The sequence below is a fragment of the Schistocerca nitens genome, chromosome 2 (assembly GCF_023898315.1).
Source record: "Schistocerca nitens isolate TAMUIC-IGC-003100 chromosome 2, iqSchNite1.1, whole genome shotgun sequence".
In the NCBI taxonomy this organism is placed as follows: Eukaryota; Metazoa; Arthropoda; class Insecta; order Orthoptera; family Acrididae; genus Schistocerca; species Schistocerca nitens.
This window is the reverse complement of record NC_064615.1, coordinates 781,473,072-781,495,878: the sequence shown is the minus strand read 5'-3', so window position 1 is coordinate 781,495,878 and position 22,807 is coordinate 781,473,072. Positions and strand designations below refer to the sequence as shown.

Sequence of the window (22,807 nt, the reverse complement as noted above, 5' to 3'; positions counted from 1 at the left end):
ATTGTAAATAGCCTTTCGCTCCCTGTATTTTACCCCTGCCACCTTTAGAATTTGAAAGAGAGTATTCCAGTCAACATTGTCAAAAGCTTTCTCTAAGTCTACAAATGCTAGAAACGTAGGTTTGCCTTTCCTTAATCTTTCTTCTAAGATAAGTCGTAAGGTCAGTATTGCCTCACGTGTTCCAGTGTTTCTACGGAATCCAAACTGATCTTCCCCGAGGTTGGCTTCTATTAGTTTTTCCATTCGTCTGTAAAGAATTCATGTTAGTATTTTGCAGCTGTGACTTATTAAACTGATAGTTCGGTAATTTTCACATCTGTCAGCACCTGCTTTCTTTGGGATTGGAATTATTATATTCTTCTTGAAGTCTGAGGGTATTTCGCCTGTCTCATACATCTTGCTCACCAGATGGTAGAGTTTTGTCAGGACCGGCTCTCCCAAGGCCGTCAGTAGTTCCAATGGAATGTTGTCTACTCCGGGGGCCTTGTTTCGACTCAGGTCTTTCAGTGCTCTGTCAAACTCTTCACGCAGTATCGTATCTCCCATTTCATCTTCATCTACATCCTCTTCCATTTCCATAATATTGTCCTCAAGTACATTGCCCTTGTATAGACCCTCTATATACTCCTTCCACCTTTCTGCTTTCCCTTCTTTGCTTAGAACTGGGTTTCCATCTGAGCTCTTGATATTCATACAAGTCATTATATTCTGCCTATCTGTGAAGAAATATTCCCAATAAATGGTAGATAAACAGTCGACCTGAAGGCCTCTTCCTCTTCCTTGTTCCATCGTTTGTAGGTCTTCATCACTCTGTTCACTTGCCTAGGTGAAAAGCCATTCTTCATGAAACAATCAGTCCGGGAAAGCTTTAAACATCATGAATAACTATGTCTGTTATCAATATAATAGAGGGAAACATTCCACGTGGGAAAAGCAAGACATCTTGAGGTAATAAGATACTGTTGGGAGCAACGTAAGTGACAAAGCACTTGTTTGGTTAGACAAGAAAGAAGAAGAAAATCATCTGTGGCCTTTCAGATGAAAAATCTGGACATAGCCCTGAAGTGGGTTAAGGAAGCAATGGAAAACTAAAATCTAGATGGGTTTTTTATAATTTTATGCCTACTATTTTCATAGCAAAAACAGTAGTTCAACAGCAGTACACCAGTAGGATCAGCAATGGTTTTTATTAAGAAACCATTCCATGACTCACTTGACACAATTCAAGTACATAAAACATAACAAACAGCGAAGTAACACTGGTAGTGAAACTAAGGGTATGCAATGCATAGAATATCTATCCCACTATCTTGCCTGAATATCCTTTTAAACAAATAATTATACCTTGCATAGGCTACAGTAACAGTATTATTGAAACAAAGTAAGACAATGAGTGTATTTAGGAGAATATATACTTACCTCATGACAAAACATGAACAACTAAACCAGGTCGGATCACACTTCAAAATATTGATAACTATCAATATCATATATGAATCAGTCTCCATAATCGTGTACCAATAATCCATGCTGAATTTGAAAACCTTATTCAATAACCTCATCCCAAGGCTTAACTTATTTCTGCTTTAGTTGGTAAGCATTTATAGCGGAGCAAGTTAGTACCCAGGACGTTGTGTAACATTTGCTCAATGAAGTAACAGAGTTGCGTCTTAAGGAGGCAGTGAAATTGAATGAAGAAGAGAAGGTGAAAATTTTGATAAGACTTGATCTTGAGGCCTTACCCTGGTGTGTAGTACTATAACTTGATCACCTTACTTTCTGAAAAACCTGCAGGCTGCATATGTCACAATGTTTTTCAAGAACTGAAAACAGTAACAGCTCCAGGACAATAGAGTGAGGAAAAGCTGTTAAGGGAAACACATTGTACATTAGTGGGTACAGCATACAAAGTTATGAGATGGTATGAAAAACTGAGGGATGTACTATGTCATTGGAAAAGAAGTCAGTATTACAGGGAACAATAGAACGATATCACACAGAAGAGCAGTGAAGGTCTTAAGCAGTTTATGGATTGGATTAGGAGAATAAATGCTCAGACCTGTGAGTTCAGGAGAAATGGAAGTGTGAATGAGGCAATAACCTACAAAGCACAGTCGTGTTCTCTTTATACATTATCCAGAGGGTTACCAGGTCATAGCTAACTATTTTACTGGATGGACAGCAGTAGTACCCTCTAGGTGCTAAAGCAGAGATAACCACATTGCCACAAGCAATTTCCGAAGGCCCAGGAAGCTAGCTAAACATGTGTGGAAGCTAGCCACAAAATGTGTATGGTCCCTAAAGTTAAGATTCCCTGGCTAAGATTCCACAGGAATGGGGAAGGTACTCTGGATTGCTGCTGGCACAAAAATGCCAGTGCACACATAATTTATGCTAGAGATCCTGCCAGAGAATGAAGAACTGGACAGGAGGAAATGTTTTATGGGGCAGAGCATATCAAGTGCTGTAGAAGGGCATTCAGGTTTTAGAATGCCTGTTGCCACTGACAATTTTGGTGAAGAGAAAGGAAAGCTATAATGTGATAACCTAATAGCCAGTTTGGAAGTAGTAGAAGTGGATGAATTCAGATGGGAGCTAGATGCACAAAGCCCATACCAGGGAAACCACACCATCACATTATGAGAAAATCTGCATGCTTACAGAAAATGGAGAGGAAATAATTTGTTGATTTATTAACATAATGTGCTGCACTGTTTGATATGGAAGACCCAGTACTGACCACCTCTATAATGTACCACTGTATACTGACTAGGATTGCATTGCCTGTTTATTGGAAGCAGTATCACCACCAAAAATAGGTGGTGGAGGAGAGTCACAGCCTGCAGTTGCATGACAATGTCACAGATAAATGCACCAGCTCACAGGTCTCTCCAACTGTACATGTACCTAAAAGGTGCTGAGACAGAGCCAGACCTTATTGGTTCTGTTATGATTACTGTCACTTGCACCAGTGCACAACAAGTCACAAAGATGCTACACAATCTGCAGCAATGTAGGTACTTCACCACTGTGACTTTACAAAATATATACCATCAATTACAATTAATGCTATAATATTGGAATCAAACATCTCCTCAGGCTATTATCAGTGTCATAGATTACCTTCCAGGTTGAGAAGCATGTCACCTACACTACAGAGGCATTCTACAATATTTGAAGCCTGATAAGTGCATTGTGTACCTGGATGACATAATAGCATCTCTCAGTGACATTTAGGAACATACTAACCATTTGTGTCACTTACTGGAAAGACTAAAACATATCCGACTGAAATGAAGCTTAGTGAAATGCCACTTTCTCAATGAAATCAGTTATCTACAGCATGTCATCAGCCACAAATCTGCCCTGACCCTTGGTTACTAAAAGCAGTGCAAGGATCAAGAATTACCTACTCCTCTGAACTGTATGCTCCAGCATACCACAGATACAGATATTGTGCAGTGCCCTAACAGCCTGCACGTAGCTTTTTTGTAGTATCATTTACCCTTGCAACCATTAAGGAATGGAAACAATAACCAAATGGGACAAGGTGTAACTAAACATAACCTTAGATTTGTGTGTTATCATCATTGTATCAGGACTGTTGCTAGGCACAACTAAGAATACATGTCTCGTGCTTAACATTGAGAGATGCTCAACAAAATAACTATGTACTATTTCTGTGAGTTATAAACTACAAATTATTGATTGTGTGTAGAATGATGACACACAAGCAAGTTTAGCATGTGAGTCTGGTGTACATAAAGAAATAATCAGGAATGGATTAAAGAAGAAAATAACCTTACAAGTTTTGTAAATTCAGTTGAAAATGATTTGGGAATGGACAGAAAAAGAACGGAAATAGCAAAAGACAGTGTATTTGATGAACATCTTTATAGGTGGGTTTTAATAAAGCAAAGTGAAGGTGTACTACTTTATGAGCCAACTGATACAGCCCAAACTACAAAATTTCATTTTGATTTACATGGCAATTTGAATCTGCTTCACACTGTCCTGAAATTCTACATTAGCAATTGTAGATAAAAATTTAAATGATCATTGGCTATATAATAGTGACAAAAGAGCACTTTATTATTAACTGCTTCCTACCAGAGCTTTTGATGTAAAATATTCAGGAAATAAGACAGGTTTCAAAATGAATAAAAACAGTACTGTCTTCTTTGCCATAAATAAATCAAATAGCCGTAAGTTAAAAACACTGTGCAGGCAACAGGAAAAGTCTGAGATACTTTGTATGTAAACATGTCATCATTATAGTTCAATTATATGCAAAGAATGCTTGAATGACATGTGAAATCTTTGTAGAGAAGATTCAAGAGTTAGTTCCATCAGTCAGAAAGCACCTCTCATCACTCAAGCTGAGAAAAGAAGCTTACTGATCTTGGATCAATGTCTAGTTCACCCACCTGCTCATGTATTGCAGTAAGAAGATAGAAAAATAAAAACTTCGTGTTTGCAAAAACACACACACACACACCATGTGAGTATATAAGGTTCATTGTCACGTTGACTGCTCACTGCAGCAGGTAAAAAAAATGGGAATGTTCTTGAAATTTGTAAATCTGACGACTTGCTTATTCAGAGCTGTGGAAAAGAATCAGCCTGACCAGTATTAGGAATTGCTGGAACAAGTGAACAAAACACAGCAGATGAATAATACACTGACACAGGTTTCAACAGCAATGACATCCAGTCTGCACATGAAGTTCTGTAGTATTGTACTGATCTTGAAGGCTTGAACTGTTGAGCAGTCATCACTGAGAAACTGAATTTAAAGATCACAGATGACAAATACATTACTGATGATGTAATAAATGATGCTGCAAGTGCAGTCAAAAATGAGAAGGATGAAAGCATAGAAGATGTTCTCAGTAAACGTGAAATATTGAATAATATAAACAAAATAATTATGTGGATGGAAGGCAAGGCGATGTAAACTATACTCAGTTGCTTTACCTAATGGACATAAAATAATACACATAAAAGAAAATTCATGACATGACTATGTGAAAAAAGTTAGTGGTCTTCTTTACAGCAGTAGAAAAATAAAACTACACAGCTTACTGACAGTGTTGTAAAAAGTCTGTATTTTGAGTGTATTTTATACATTGTAGTGCTGTACAATATTTTATTTGGAGCTACTGTTGTGTTACAGTTTGGTCACCATTTGAGTGAAGTTTATTTAACTGGTGTATTTAGTAAATTTTTTAAATGTTTTATTTCTAATGCTCTTTAAATTTAAATACTGTACAAAATACAGAACCATATAACACTGCATTGTGCACTTTTCCAAACTTTCCAAACTTTTTTTGTCATTCCACAGCTCACTCTTTGTATACAGCAATTGTAGGGCTTCTATTGTATTACCAATAGTTCATAAGGAGGCTTTCACATAGCTGAAGAGTCATCTGGTGCCACAGACCGTTCTTATATAACCCAGCTACTAAAAGCCATTCATTTTGTCAAGTGATGCTAGCAAACACACTTATACATGGCATTCCATATTTTAACGCTACCTTTCAGGGCAACATTTAAATGAGCTTACAGGCCACACTACACTTAAACGGCTTTGAAGGATCCCAACAACTGTTTAATGATGAGGTGCTGAAATCGAGCGAGTCTGAGACTGAAGTGGTACACTGCCTTAAAAAGCAATGGCAAATGCAGAGGTGTTGAGTCACAGTACACAAAATTCCTGTATTCATCTTCTCCATCACATCATGACTTCTTTAAGTCATGACCTGCAGTTAAATCATTAATGGCTAAAATCCTGCCTGCACAAAGAATTAAAGTTCTTTAATCAATGTTATGAAAAACATTTAAAAATAGAGACAGTGATAAATTGGATTCATGCTTTGTCAGAGGGCACATGATCATCTAACAATAGCATGGAGGCACCAAGATATCAATGCACATCTCAAGCACGCAGTCCCACAGGTTCACCAGTCAGGTGGGTCAGTTGTTTTCTGGCTAGTATCACAACTATGGGCGAGTTGAGGGCTGTGCAGTATTCGCACAGGGACCTCAATGTATCCTCTAGCACTACAGCCAACATTTTGACAATGGACTCATATTTCACCTACCTCTTGAACATTTTACTCCAGCATGTAAGGATCTAGAGAATGAAATGGCTTGTGGTTATCTTCTGACATGAAACTGACTGAGCAGGCTTGGGGTCAGTCAAGACTTGCTCAGCATCATCACTAGAACCCTCTTCACATACTGGGTGACATCAGAAGGGCTACTGTTCAAGAGTGGGACAATCTTGAGACGCAATGTCTCGACATAATTGTGGACAGCAAGCCATGGACGATTCAAGCACGTTCCACCACATTGGAACAATATGGTGTTGAATGTCATCAAGAAGCCAGTTTTAGTTTCACAGATACAAACTTTCAAAACATTGTCTTTATTTACTTCTTTTGTTTTTATTTCACAGCAAAGTTATTTCTTTACATTAATAAGGCTTATTCTCTCATTCCCCAGACCCCTTGAGTCTCACACACACACACACACACACACACACACACAGCGAGTGAGTGAGAGAGACAGAGAGAGAGATGTAGTTGATGGAAAACGTTTTTCAGCAGTTTATATTAATTTTTACAATATTATGAAAATGATAGTTGCCACTCACCATATAGCAGAGATGCTGTGTCACACAGCAAAAAGACTGCCAGTAAGTGAGGTGTTGGTCAACTAGGCCTTTGTCGGAAATAGGCGCACACACACACACACACACACACACACACACACACACACACATGACAACAGTCTCTGGCTAGTGAAGCCAGACTGTGAGCAGCAGCGCATGATAGAAGAAGCAAGCCATATGTGTCAAATACTAAAACTTCAGAAAACCATCATTAGAAATATGCACAATGTAGGGCGAAGAAAATCATGTCACCCACTCCTAAAAAGTCTAAGTATATTAAGTGTTCCCTCACTATACATATATGAATTGATTATTTTTGTACACAGTAACCCCTTATTTATTTGTAGCAAATCTTTTTCAACATGATTACAACACCAGAAATCAAAATAATTTTGTGCTACCCACCCACCGTTTGAAACTTTATGCTCAAACTCCACATTATACGGGTTTGAAAATTTATAACAAAGTGAAAGGGAGAGAATTGCCCAGCAAAAATTTAGAAACACTGAAAAAAATCCTTATATGAGAAACTAGTGCAGAAATGTTACTATTCAGTAGAAGAATTAGGACTGTTAATCTTAAAAGTCTGTTACTTTTGAAGAAACATTATTAATTGCTTAATTAAGTAATTATTCAGTACTGTATATTATATTACTGGTATTATAAGGAAAAATGTAAACCAGTTTTTGTGTTTTGACGAGTCTCCTGTACTTTAAGTCAATGGCTTGAAATTGTATGTTACGAGACAATAAACTTCTACTTCTGAGTGATGGAGAGAAGGAGGATGCTGGGATGGCGAGGGGGAAGTGGAAGGGGAGGGATAACAGGATAGGGGCGGGGGACGGTAAAGGCTGCTTGTGGGAGTGTGCAGGGATGAGATGGAGAAGAGGGTAGGGCAGCTAGGTGCTGTCGGCAAGTTAGGAGGAGGAACGGGGGTGCATGGGTGATGGGGCAGCAGAAAAGGAGAGAAGTAAAAAGACTGTGGGTGTGTTGGTGGAATAGAGGGTTGTGTAATGCTGAAATGGGAACAGGGAAGGGTCTAGATGGGTAAGGACAATGACTAATGAATGTTGAGGCCAGGAGGGTTACAGGAATGTAGGATATATTGCACGGAAAGTTCCGACCTACGCAGTTAAGAAAAGCTGTTGTTGGTGGGAAGGATCCAGATGGAACAGGCTGCAAAGCAGTCACTGAAATGAGGAACGTCCTGTTGAGCAGTCCACTCAGCAGCAGGGTGGTCCTTGTTTCTTGGCCAGTTTGTCAGTGACCACTCATGTGGACAGACAACTTGTTGGTTATAATGGCCACATATAATGCAGCACAGTGGTTGCAGCTTAACTTATCGATCATATGACTGGCTTCACACATAGCCCTGCATTTGATGGGACAGATGACGCTTGGACAGGACTGGGGTAGGTGGTGGTGGGACGATATATGGGATAGGTCTTGCATCTAGGTCTATTACAGGGATATGAGCCCAGAGGCATGCGATTGGGAGCAGGGAGGGGTAGGGATGAACAAGGACAATGTGTAGGAAGAATAGTGAATACGACATTTCTCATTTCAAGGTACAATGAAAGGTAGTCAAAACCCTGGTGGAGAACATAATTCAGTTGCTCCAGTCCTGGGTGGTACTGAGTCATGAGGGGAATGCTCCTCTGTGGCCAGACGATGGGACTTTAGGAGGTGGTGGTAGGTGAGAGGAGAGAGAATGAATTGGAGATCTGTTTTTGTACAAAGTTGTCACTCAGTAATTATGGTCTGTGAAGGCCTCACTGAGACCCTTGGTATATTTTGAGAGGGACCACTCAGGACTTCTTGGTATGGAATGGGTGGAAGCTGTCTAAGTGGACATATTGCTTGTGGTCAGTAGGTTTGATATGGACGGAGGTACTGATGTAGCCATCTTTGAGGTGGAGGTCAACATCCAGGAAGGTGGCTTGTTGGGTTGAGTAGGGCCAGGTGAAGCAAATGGCAGGGAAGGTGTTGAGGTTCTGGAGAAATGTGGATAGGGTGTCCTCACCCTTGATCCACATCACGAAAAAGTCATCAATGAATCTGAACCATTCTGGGTGTTTATTAAGGATTCCTCTAGATGGCCCATGAATAGGTCAGCATACGATGGTGCCTTGTAGAAGCCCAAAGCCATACCCCGGAATTGTTTGCAGGTAATGCCTTCAAAGGAGAAGTAATTGTGGGTGAGAATATTGTTGGTCATGAAGATTTGGAAGGAGGTTTTAGTTTTGGAATCAGTTGGACATTGAAAATGGCAGTGTTCTATAGCAGTAAGAATGTAAAGTGTAAAGGGAGATGGCATCAACAGTGACAAGCAAGGCACCTTGTAGTAAAGGAACAGGAACTGCGGAGAATTGATGGAAGAAATGGTTGGTATCTTTTATATAGGAGGGTAGGTTGCGGGTAATAGGCTTAAGGTGTTGGTGTATGAGAGCAGAGATTCCCTCTGTGGGGGCACAGAAACTGGCCACAATGGGGCATACGAGTGGTTGGGTTTACGGACTTTAGGAATCATGCAGAAGGTAGGAGTGCAGGGAGTGGTAGGGGTGAGGAGAGTGATGGACTTATGGAAGAGGTTCTAGAATGGGCCTAAGGATTCGAAGAGACTGGAGACCCTGTTGGATTTCCGGAATAGGGTCCCTGTGGTAGGGTTTGTAGGTGAATGAATCTGGTAGCTGACAGAGTCCTTCTGCCAGGTAATCCTTGCAGTTCAAAAGAACAATGGTGGAGCCTTTGTCAGTATGTAGAATTATAAGGTCAGGGTCAGTTTTTAGGTGGTGGATTGCGATTCTTTCTGTGAATGTAAGGTTAGTTTGCATGTTGAAGGATTTGAGGAATGATGGTGAGGCCAGGTTTGAGGTTAAGAAATTCTGGAAAGTGATGTGGGGGCAGTGGGGTGGATCACAGTTGGATGGAGGAAGGAACTAATTTGCAGTGTTCAACATTGTCCTTTGGTTGAGTCTGATTGGTAGTGTTGGTGGCAAGAAAATGTTTCCACTGTGAGGCTGCAAGAAAGAGAGAACGTCTTTAACAAGTCCCACATGACTGAATTGGGGAGTGGGGTAAAATGTGAAGCCTTTGGAAAAGACTGATGCTTCTGCAGTGCTAAGGCTTTTGGAGGAAAGGTTCATGACTGTGTTTCAGGTCCATTTGGGTTCTGGATTCTGTATTCTGTATGGTGGTGGGAGGGAGTTTTTGAGGGTGGGGTACATGTAGTAGGTCTGCGAGAGGGAGATGTGTGGGAGGTTGGGATTGAATAGCAGGGTAATTTTGCTGATAGAGAGAGCTACTGCAAGGAAGTTTGGGCCTGATTGATATGGTTTTGTAGGACTATGTTGGTGAGGGTTAAGAACTGGTGGAATCTGAACAGATGGAGATCACTGTGGAAGGATAGGTGGCAGCAGGAGATTGGTAATTTGATAGTAAGGCCATTTGGGGGGGGATTCCATGAGCCAAGCAACAATGCAGGAATAGTATGTGGAACTGGGTTCTGGCTAGGGATAAGGAAACTTTTCTGTACCGATGCAGATAAAAGGAACAAGGATGGTGATGGATAAAAATGCAAAAAAAAAAAAAATTGTAAATAACATACAAATATGCCTGAACAAATTCACAAAAATACACCCAAAACGTGAGAAAAATCTTGAAAAGGATGAAACAGATTAAGTAAGGGGAAACAAGATGAAATCTGAGGAAGTAAGCCGATAACAAAAGGCAAAAACCAACTGAAATTGGCTTGAATGCACAAAGAGATCAAAGAAAAAAATAAAATAAAAAGATTGTAATGTGGGTGGATAAGTGTGAAAAAGAGGAACATATGTGACTAGATTAGATGAAGTTAATAGGTGCAGACTGGAACAGAGAGGAGAAAGGGTGGGGGGGGGGGGGCTTGGTGGGTGGGGCAGAAGTTCATGTGGCACAGGAAGGTACAACAAATAATATACAAAAATACTCGGAGTGACATAGGAAGAGTGATCAATTTGAAGGTACTGGTATAGGATATATGATAACGGCAGGAGTGATGTGGGACATGAGATGCTGCACCAACAATCAGTGCGGTCTTGTTGATGTCTCTTATGCATGGCCAAGATGGTTCATATGGTGTGGCTTGTAAGCAGAGCATGCAGTTCGGTTTGCAAGGTAACAAGAGAAAAATACAAAAGAAGAGACACCGAGTATAGTAATGCATTAGAAAACAGTAACAAAGGAAAACAGTACTGGGTTACAGGATGAAAGAAAAACCTTCAGGCAGAATCAAACAATGGAAAATCCAGCACTGAATGTAAACACTATTATGAAAAGGATAGTTGCTACTGACCATATAGCAGAGATACTGAGTTGCAGATAGGTACAATAAAAAGACTGTCAGAAAGTGAGTTTTCGGCCAATTAGGCCTTCGTCGGAAATACATAACACACACACACACACACACACACACACACACACACACACACACACACGGCCACAGTCACTGGCTGCTGAAGCCAAACAGTGAGCAGCAGCGCACTGGGGTATAAGGAGGCTGGGATGGGGAGGGGGAGGGATAGCAGGATAAGGGCAAGGGATGGTAAAGTGCGGCTTGTGGGATAGTACAGGGACGAGGTGGAGAGAGGGTAGGGCAGCAAGGTGCAATCAGGAGGTTAATAGGAGGGGCATGAGGGGGGGGGGGGGGAGTAATGGAAAAAGAGAGAAGTAAAAAGACTGAATGTGTTTGTGGGATAGAGGATTGTGTAGTGCAGGAATGTGAATAGAGAAGGTTCTAGACGAGTAAGGACAATGACTAGCAAATATATATAGGAAGATGGTATCCTACCATCTTCCTACAGATAAGGCTTACCAGCCAATGATCTTCTTCAGTGCGAATGCACTCACATTGCTCAAACTGTTACGAGAATCGGTAGATTGACTGCCACAAGTAATGAGTGTACTGGGCAGTGGCACTACAATGTAGTGTGTGGACAGTAATTTGGAAATGTGGGTCTCGTCGGGAGCGTGCTGGAGATAAATCCCTGTAGTTGCATTATCCTCTGTGTCCTTGTTGGCTCAGTCGGACAGAGCATCTGCCATGTAAGCAGGAGATCCCGGGTTCGAGTCCTGGTTGGGGCACACATTTTCAACTGTCTCCGTCGATATTTATCAATGGCCGTAAGCAGCTAATGGTCTGTATTTCATTGTAATTTCATGACTAACAAAGGTTGAGGCCAGGAGGGTTATGGGAACATAGGATATTAATTTTAAGGGTTCCCCTGAAGATACTTCCCAAGGGAGTAGGAGAAACTGACCAACAGAAAGTTCTTTACTTCAGTCTTCAATTCCAATACATTATGCACAAGACATTTGAGTATCTTACTCCTGCGTATTAAACATGTTATGGTGCCCAGTATCTACCCTACATCAAATTTTTGTGATTAATTTTAATAGTGCTCTATAGGTGGCATCAAAAGACTTTATGTCTCTTGAATTTCCATTTACACAAGACAACTTTTTTGGACACTAGTTTCTGAAAGTAGGTAAGGAAATACTGGTTACTTAATAAGGTTGGTTTTTGCACCTTTCAAGAAGCACATTTGTAGAATGAAAAACTACATTCTGTACCTATTCAAAGAAGTTGTTGCAGTTGCAAAAAGCTAACACTGTCACGAAAATTCAACAGCATCCAAAAGTTTGTCAGTAAGTGCTCCTAGGGAAAACATGCATACTTGGAAGTAAACTCTAAATTAGTTTAGAACAAAACACTATAATTACTGGTACCTGCATGTGTAAGTAAGGATCTGCATGTAGAGCTAACTGCTTTCTTTGTCTGTTCCTCACTCAGTCCAAAAATTAACCCTCTGAGTCAGTATTAAGGCAAAATATTAAACGAAAAATAAACTAAAAAAATTTCATACTTTAATTTTTGAGGTCATGAGATGCAGATGTGCATCTAGAAAAGTATGATAAAATGCTAAGCCTCAGACACTGCACTTCAGTTACAAACAAACAAACAAACAAACACACACACACACACACACACACACACACACAGGAGAGAGAGAGAGAGAAAATGTGCCCATGTACCAGCTCGTTAGTGCTAAAGAAGAACTTAATACAAATGTTCAGCGCTGTATAATTCTTTTCTACATGTCTCTCTGCTAATCAGTGAATTTTCTATTTTGTGAGCAGTGATCTATCATCATACACGTGATTATATGCTATTGTAGAGAACTGGTTGTCTTTCACTTTATTTCAATTTCTTGGTAGAATTATGTTAAAAGAAGATACCTGTTTAAAATAATACTATTTGCACACTCACATAAACTCATTACAGTACAGATATATTTCTTTCAAATGCTTGAGTTATATATGTTAATTAACAAAATGGAAATAAACAGTAACGATACGTTAAACAATATAGCCACCTAAAAAGTCTATGGTATTTTCTGTACCGGAGAAAAATTTTCACTCAGTGCAGCTGAAAAAACATTTTCAAAACAAATTTTTAGAAAATACTATTTTCAGTAACTTATAAGATTACATCTCAGTGTTAAAGAAACATAATAAACAGCACAATGACAGGGAGGTAATCAACCACAGCTTGCTGATGCTAAAAGTACTTAGAGGCCCGCCACAAGACTTCTTACCAGTAGGTTCAATCAATACACGGGTATTATGTAAATATTCTGTGAACTAAAATGGAAATCCCTGGAAAGAAGATATTCTTTTTGCAAAATACTATTGAGAAACTATAGAGAATCAGCATTTATGACAGAATGCAGAATGGTTCTCCCATCACCAATGTTTATCTCACGTAAGGACCACGAAGAAGAATAAGAGAAATCAAACATTGTACAGAAGTTTACAGGCAATCATTTATGGCCCTCACTCCACTTGTGAGTGGAACAGGAAAGGGAACAACTAGCAGTGGTACAAGATATCCTCGCCATACACCATATGGTGGCTTACGGAATATGTATGTAGAGCTACACTGATCAGCTGGTATGTCTGCCTTTGGCACATACAACAGCAGCGATGTGTTGTGGCATGGAGGCAATGAGGCCTTGGTAGGTCACTGGAGGGAGTTGGCACAGCATCTACACACACAAGTCACCTAATTACTGTAAGTTCCAGGTAGGGGGGCGATGAGCTTTGACACCACATTCAATCACATCCCAGATGTATTTGATGGGGTTCAGATCTGGTGAGCTGGAGGAGAGCACATCAAGTGCAACTTGCCGCTGTGTTCTTGAACCACTCCATCACACTCATGGCCTTGTGACACGGTGCATTAACTTGTTGAAAAATACCACTGCTATCGGGAAACACGATCTTCTTGAAGGGATGTAAGTCATCTGTAAGCAGTGTACGATACTCCTTGGCTGTCATGGTGCCTTGCATGAGCTCCACTGGACCTATGAATGCCCACATTAATGTTACCCAGAGCATAACGGAGCTGCCGCCAGCTAGTCTCTGGGCCGCAGTGGCAGGTGTAAAGCAGTTGTTCCCCTGCAAGACTCATGCCCTCCCATCAGCATCTCTACTTTGCATATCAGACTATGCAATGCTCTGCCGCTGTGCCAATGGTCACATGCTCATTTCAGTTGTAGTTGCCGATGTCATGGTGTTAAGGATGGTACATGCATGGGTCATCGGCTGTGGAGGCCCATCGTTAGGAGTGATCGGGGCACTGTGTTTTCGGACACTTCTTGTACTCTGCTCACCATTAAAGCCCGATTTTAGTTTCACCACAGTTCACCACCTGTCCTGTTTTATCAGTCTGCCCAGTCAACCGTGTCCGACACCTGTAATGAGGGGTGGCTGCCCAACCCCATAATGTATGGATGTGGTTTCACCACGTACTGAAGACACTCCCCACAGCACTCCTTGAACACCTGAAAAGTTGTGCAGCTTCTGAAACATTTGTACTAAACCTCTCGGCCATCACAATCTGTCCATGGGCTAACTCAGATATATCGCACACCTTCTCCTTTCTACACACAGACAATACGCTAACTGATACTAAATGCACTGTGCATTTGTCTGACTAGCAGTCCTTCCTTCCCACGTGATGCTGCTGTTGTCTGGATGGGTTTATACCGATTGCAGGTCGGGGGTCATAATGTTCTGGCTGATCAGTATATATTCCATGGACAATAAGTGTCATGTTGTAACAGGACATCATTAAATAGCAATCTACATTATTCCATTTGATAGTAAGCAGTAGTGAGTTTAGAGAAGTCTGACTAAGACGCACTAGTGACAGCTATTCTCTTTACCAACAGTGTCCTATGATCATGGGTCATAGCTTGTTGATACCAAACAATTTACTTGCTTACAGTTATCATAACCACCCATAAACATAAACCTCTTTAGTTGTAATGAAGAGACGTAGCATCTATCCTTCATCACTTTCTTAATTTTCAGTTGATGGAAATGATTCCCAGTTTTTCAGAGTTCTGTAGATTCTGTTAAATATACATGCACACGCACACACCAACCCACACAGATGTATGTTAATACAAAAAGAAATATAAATTATATAATAAAAATAACAAAACAAGATACCGCATTCCATGCTAGAACTGAGCTATGAATTACAAAAACTTAATGCTATGTATGCTGAACTTTTCAAAAGAAATGCAAAAGGATACAAGTTCACTATATCATATGGCCCTCTAATATATTTTGATTCTCGTGCGCCACTTGAAATTATGACATTCTGAAATAAAAGAAAATAATTGTAAGTACAGCTTTCATACCAACTTTGAAAACTAGATTCCACAATAGTCTCCATTTTATATGTTAATAAGATAAATTGCTCTTAACTGCTACACAATTAGCAGAGTAGTTAATAATATCTACTTTGCCCGTCTTGTTTTTACTTTAAGAGTATAGAGGACCTCTGAGAGTAAAAGGATTACATATGGCTCAATCATAAAACAGTAATTTGTACAGCAGCATTCAGTGACATAATATAATGTAAATGCAGCTGATAAATTACTATTCCTAGTACTTGTACTAGAATAAAAATTAGACCATTAAACTGTTAATTACCACATGCTGACTTTTCAATAATCACTCAACATGAATAGATGTTTCCAGTTATTTGTCATACATGAACAGATCAATATACACTTTAATTCACTGAAAATAAAATATTTTAATTCTAATTGTATTCTTCATTTAACACAAAAACTGAAACAAAAAAATATACCTACCATGTAAAGTGGCTAATAATTAGAAACAGTTCATTTAAAAAACCAAAATGGATTAAGCAACATGACTTGGATTGCACATGTTTTTAAGGAGCAATCTGTCATTGGTGAATAGGAAAATCTTTTGCAGCCAAGATAGCTCTGTGTTTTATTTTAATTAAAAATGACTGGTTTCAACAGAATCATGCAGAGTTTTTCCTGTGACATGCTTGCGTCACAAATGGGCCTTCTATGGCGCACCTCCACTCCTGGGCACGCAATTGGTGCAATGCATATTTTATATGTTCTTTTTATATGTTTGACAAGCCAACATGATGTCATTTCCTATGAGTGGGAAGTGTTCTCATTGTAATGGTGACATATGCATGTTTATAAGAATTTTCCGATGCAATGATAGCAGCAAGATTTTGATGAACCAATCATGGTGAAATAAAATAAAATAGCAAGTGATCTTGGCCACAGAAAATTTTCCTATTCAACATGAGTTAGTGTTTCCATTTTTACAAACTCACAAACTCATTTCATATGAATGGTGGGTTGTTTTTTCTGATTATACCACTACTGAGAGAACATTAAACCCTACACTGCAACTGCTCAGCAGCCAAAACTAGTAGTCTCCCAGATACCTTCCTTAACCTTTTACATACTGAATAATCTGTAATTAAACTTTCAGTTTTTACATCCTAAGGCCACTTGATAACTCTGAGGTATCAAAAAATATTTTCAGAAAATTAAATATCTTTAATCCATTGTAAAAGACTTAAAACATTAACAATATAATGCGTGCAACTCAAAATTAGTTTATTTATTTTGTTTACATCTCTCTGACCAATGACGTTTTATTCTGGGGAAAAAAATTTCAAGCTTGTGAGGAGTTGTTACTTTGGGTGTGAAGAAATATCAGAGCGAGCATCCAAATTTAATGTTTACACTCAGTAAATCAGCTTATTCCTTTCCTATTTCACTCACTAGGAAAAGAAATGTGGTATGGTTCAGCCAGTGTACTAATATTCTCTTTCTACCAATCTTATTTTTTTACTGGAGGGAACTGGCAATTATGTGTTCAAAAACTTTTTTTGTGATAAGTTATTCTCTGAATTTTAAGAGTTCTTTATATGGCACATGGCATCTCTCTTATAATGCCTCCTGGGGCTTGACTGGCACACTCTACAATGGACACCCAACAACTACACAAACCAGTCACAAAATCTACCGCCCTTCTCTGTGAAATACCAAAAACTACCACCAGTAATCCAATTGGCAGTTGGCAGTCCATCACACTCTCTAAACACTTTGAGATCAACACCATCAGTTTGGAATGCTACGTGTTGTTTTGCATACATTACAGTGATTTTCATAATTTTGGGATAGTGTCCATTTAATATTGTTGTTGTTAATATGCTTTAGTCAGCTTTCATTCATTTCTGTCTTCTTCAATCTACAACTTACAGTCAGTGAATATTTATGGGGTGTTCACATTTTTGTGTTTACGTCTGCCAGCCGTCCAATCATTGTGTGTGTTTCGATACATCCATATTTTCCTGATAGCATTTGTATAAGATAGTTCTTAAAAATCACATTATTTAGTTTCCATTCATTTCATGTATTCTGCAATCTTAAACTTACGCTCACAGAATATCAGTCTGGTGTGTATCGATCGCACACTTTTACTTGGCCCCTGACCAGAGGATGCAGACAGTGGAAGCTTCTGATCGGCTCGTAGCACATTGGCTGCTGAGGCAAGCAGCGCCTTCTTCTCCCAGAGTAGCCAGTGTGCAGTTTATAAAGGAAACAAAAACGTAACAGGTTAATACGTTAAGGGACACAAAAGTAGACGACGAGTTGCTAGAAGGATCAGGTACAAGGTACAGCCTCTTTGCTCATTTTGGCAAATAATATTATCAATCAATATGCACAACAGCACACATGGATCAAGACTATATTCATAATGGCTACTTATTGTTCTAGTGCACAATACCACCACATAGCTAATGTTGTAATGACTATAAACACTCAAGAGGAGCCCAAAGTCAGCCTAATTCCGCCAATCACAGAGAGGCCAAGTTCAAGTGTGGATTTAGTGCAGTGTCATGTTTACATCTGCCCATCTGGAAGTTACCTATGCAACTCATCAGAACGTAAGTATTCACTAGTTCTTATTTTATTGCATTTTAAGTGTGTGTTAGCGTTTTCTGGTAGCATCACATGTGATAAATGTGGATGTTGTTGTAGGATAGTGACTATGGGAGAAACATTATGGCACTTCACTGGAGCTGTTGTACTAGGGAGACCAGTAAAGTATCAGATGGGGCTCTCCCACAGAGGTGTCGATTATGCAGTTGAGACAAGAGAATCATGGAACAGTGTAGAAAGATTTGTGTCCTTCAGGCAGACTGAATTAATTTAAAGTTTTTTATTTTTGGTACAAATCCTTAGTATTCCTCGAAGTAGCACCCTTGTGTTTCAACAAAACACATATAACTTGATTCTCACTGCATGTATGCCTTCTGGAACTCACTTCCCATGATCCTCCTTAGAGACGCCGTCACGACATTTTGGACATATTCTACGGAGCTGAATTGGTGTCGCCTGAGGTCATGCTTGAGCCAGGGAAAGAGGAAGAAGTCTGCCGCTGACAGATCTGGATTGTATGGAGGGGTTAGCAATGTAACAACCCTGTGCTTGGCCAGGTAATCCAACAACTTCCAACAAGCGGCAATGTCTGGCCGCACTCGGAGGATGCATTTGCACAACCTTTCAAGCACTTCCACGTAAAATTTAGCATTCACAGTTTGTTCAGAAGGCACAACCTTCCATTGAACCACACCACGACTGTCAAAAAAGTAAATGAGCACAGTTTTGACCCTTGACTTGCTCATGTTGGCTTTCTTCGGACACGGGGAATTGGTGGTGTGCCACTCAGCGCTCTGGCGTTTGGTCTCCAGGTTGTACACAAAACACCAGGACTCGTCACCAGTAATTACATTGTGAAGAAAATTTAGGCTTTCTTGGACACAGTTCAGAATTTCCTAGCAAATTTGCACATGATTCAGTTTTTGTTCGTCACTTAGGATTTTTGGCACAAACTTAGCGCACACCTTTTGCATGGCCAAATCCTCAGTAACAAATTTTTCGGATGATATCGTACAACATCCCCAACTCATCAACCGTCAGACAAATGTTTAAATGCCAGTCGGGGTGCAGGAGTGCCTTCACTTTGGCCACATTTTCATCAATCCTTGAAGCTGATGACCAGTACGCCGGTCATCTTCAATGAGCTCCCTCCCCTTCCGGAACAGCTTGTGCCACTCTAACACTGTTGACCGTCTCAGGGTAGCATCCCCATAAGTGTCCTTAATTATTCTGAGGGTCTCAGTTGCGGTTTTCCCCAAGTTTCATGCAGAATTCGACGGCATAGCTCTGCTCGAGATTTTTGTCCATCTTGAAATGTGACTGCACTACTGAACAAAGGATCACAAAAACTGATGTGCTCTCTCTTTGCTTCCCTGCAGGCGACTGGAAAAAATATCGGTCTCTCCGGAAGGCTCCACACTATCACATACAAGCAGTCCAACCCTCTCCATTGCTCAATTCGTGCTACAGAAATTCAGCCCTACTACTTAGTGATCACACCCTGTAGATATGGTGTTATTGTGGATTAGATAGGATGAAGAGGGAAAGAGACAATGGGAACTGGAAAAAGATAACAGGTAATAAGCAAAAGGAGAAAGCAACAGAAATCACATTTGAGGTTCTGGTTACAAATCAATTTCACTTATTACCTGAAATAGGAGAGGAGCCTCAAACAGTTTTTGAGTAAAGTAGAGTACCACTGGCACTTAGCAACAAGTTTAAGGTTATGTCGGTAGAAAATTCAAGTAGAAAGAAAAAGAGTCCTGCTGCTAGCAGCTGTCATGGAAGAGGTGCAGGCCAAATGCTACTGTTAAGCTAGGTGTAGACTACCAGGTCACAAGCATCATGAAACATAGTGCCAAACTTAGCCAGGTGACAGAACATATGGTGTTGTGTGTAGAGATTTTGATGAAGAAGCTCAGATACTTACAATAGGTGGAGCAGAAAACAGTCTGGCTAGCGATTTACATAGTATCAAGGGTCACCTGGAGAAAATAAGAGCATCAACAGCACACACTCAAGCATGGTCTGTGGAGGTTTTACAGTGTCTTGGCCAGTCCTGGGTTAACACAGCTGTCAGCAGCGTAAACAAAGAGCTGAGTGGATTGCTTCTGACTGAAACAAAGTCTCGTAATTGTACCACATCTGTTGCTGCAGTTGGGAGATAGAGATAAACAAATCATGGTGTGCACCTGCACAGGCTGGGGAAGGATAGCTTAACTGAGTATCTTGCAGAAATGTAAGAGAGACCATAAGCAAACAAGGCAAAATCCCTGTGATTAATGGAGTCAGGAGCACATTTGTTTAGGTTAGAGTCAGGTTATAGACAGACAAGTCTTGAAAGAAATTAGAACAGAAAATGACCATAATATATGAAACAGTTTCCAGAAAAGTAAAATGATTGGTTTAATCAAACATTTGGAGGCTGAAAAACAAGATAGAAGAGCATCTTGTATGTCTAGATGAAGTGGAAAATTCTGAAGTGTGTTTCTGAAAACCATGTAACCACAGGGATAGAAAAGTTAAATATCTGAGATTATAGACTAGTGTCATTTTTGTGTAGTGTGAACATGGAAAAAGGAGTAGTTGCAACATATGTAAAAGTTGGACACAACCTCAAAAAACATTGAAACAAGCAGCTGTGGTGTAGATCAGCAACTACAAGAATGTACTTTTGAGTTGTTATTGCAGAACATTTCTTGTGTACTTGTAACAGTCTATAGATACCATCTAGGAAACTTCCAGCTTTTTATGTTAATGACTTCCCACTTAACATTTAAAGAAGCAGAATTGGTAGTTTTTGCACATGATACTAGTGTTGTAATAAAATCCCTTAAAGAGAAAAAACAAAAGAAGAGATTGCAAATGATGTTTTCCATAGAATTAGTAAGTGGTTCTCAGAAAATGGACTCTCCCTAAATTTTGGAAAAAACACACTGTATTCAGTTCTGTACAACAATTACAGTCATACCAATAATTGGTGTAGCATATGAGCAGGAGTCAGTAAATGGGGTAGAATGCTCCAAGTTTTTAGGTGCATAAACTGACGAAAACTTGAAGTGAAAGGAGCATATTACTATGCTTCTCAAACAATTAAGTTCAGTCACTTTTGCCCTTTGTATAATCACTAATCTTGGAAACAAATGAATTAACTTCCTGTATGATGTATGTGAGAGTTTGACGTTTGTGTGAGTTGCGTTTGCATGAGAGTGTAGGTGTATGTTTGTTGCCTAATTTTGACAAGGCCTTATTGGCCGAAAACTATATTTGAGACAGTCTTTTTGTTGTGCCTAAATGCGACTCAGCATTTCCGCTATATGGCGAGTAGCAACTCTCCTTTTCAAAATACTGTTACATTCCATCCTGGATTTTCCATTGTTTGAATTAACCTCCTGACATATTTTGCATTTTTCCACTCAACAATATCTTACAGAATACTTTTCTGGGTTAACTCATCACTTAGAAAGAAAGTATTGATCGTACAAAAGTGAGCAGTAATAGAAATATGTAATGTTCACCCACAAACATTATAAAGGTACCTCTTCAAGGGGAGAGGCTTTAAACTGCACTATCACAATACCTATATTTACTAATGAAATTCATCATAAATAATCTATCACAATTTGAGGAGAACAGTGATATCCATACCTACAACACTAAAGGAAGAAACGACATTTATTACCCTTTGTTAAAGCTGTCAGCAGCTCAGAAGGAATCAATATACAGCAATAAAAATTTTTGGTCACTTGCCCAGTACCATAAAATGTCTGACAGGTAGCAAAGCAAGTACACATATCCTGTAAACTGGCTGCTCCACTTCATAACTATGAGAACTCCAGATACATTATTGAGCTACCTATCACACAAGAAAAAACAGTTAGTAGTTTGTGGAGATCTCAATAAACATTTCTTAAAAGATTCTTACAGGAGAAATTAACTGAATCAGTATTTGGTCATTTCAATTTCCCAACTTGTATGCAGCAAGATAGCAGGATCCTAACTGGTAACACTTTTTACAGGCAGTGCTCAGGCTAAAACAATTAATGTGTACCAAGTACAAGATGCCCTAAACATTATATGTACAATAATATTAGGACAAAGCATGGATGACTACTACACATTGTGCCAACAAACTTATGATATATGGGAGAGTAAGTGGATACATATGTATCATGGGAGCTGATGTTGGGAAGTGAACAACTGTGCCAGGTGAAGCTTAAGACTGTACAGCAAATGTACACCAAAGCCCTCAAGTAGGGTCAAAATATACTGCTCTGTGTCACTAAACATTTCATTTATAAAAAGAGAATGTATGTACGCTTTTATAAAACATGAAGAAGTAACAAAATCTAATGTAAAACTTACAACAATATGGAAAGGACAGATTGTTACTCTTTACACAAAGCAGACGTCCTGTCACATGCAGGCAACCTGAAAAAGTATGCTAGAACTGTTCAGCTTTCAGACTGTCCATCATCAGAAAGAGAACACACACACACACACACACACACACACACACACACACACACACACACACACAGTCATCCCCCAGTGCTAAGGTCTGACTGCAACTCCATCTCATGTGAACAGCAATGTAGGTGTTTAGGAAGATGGGTTATGGAAGAGGTGTGTGGCAGGGGAGGGGAAGGATAGCAAGAAAGGGGTGGGAGAAGATGCTAGTGCTGTCTGTGGGAGTATGCAGGGACATGGTGGGGACAGGATAGGGCTGTTAGGTGCAGCACAGGGAAGCTGTGCTGTCAGAGGAGGGGGATTTTTTGTTTTGTTTTGTTTT

The 22,807-nt window shown here is 39.7% G+C and overlaps 1 protein-coding gene across 3 annotated transcripts in view; it reads right to left on the bottom strand.

Moving 5' to 3' along the window:
* Positions 1 to 22,807, bottom strand: part of LOC126237033 (ribonuclease P protein subunit p30) — an 87,573-nt gene that overhangs the window by 2,845 nt on the left and 61,921 nt on the right. For 2 of the 3 annotated variants that reach the window (XM_049946792.1, XM_049946793.1), the window contains 2 exons: positions 15,319 to 15,386; positions 12,443 to 12,522 (listed from right to left, as the gene is read on the bottom strand). In XM_049946792.1, coding sequence (XP_049802749.1) covers positions 12,443 to 12,522; positions 15,319 to 15,386 — 148 coding nt within the window. Of the gene's footprint in view, positions 1 to 12,442; positions 12,523 to 15,318; positions 15,387 to 17,508; positions 17,636 to 22,807 lie in introns of all 3 variants that reach the window. The other variant, XR_007545022.1, reaches the window with a different exon arrangement.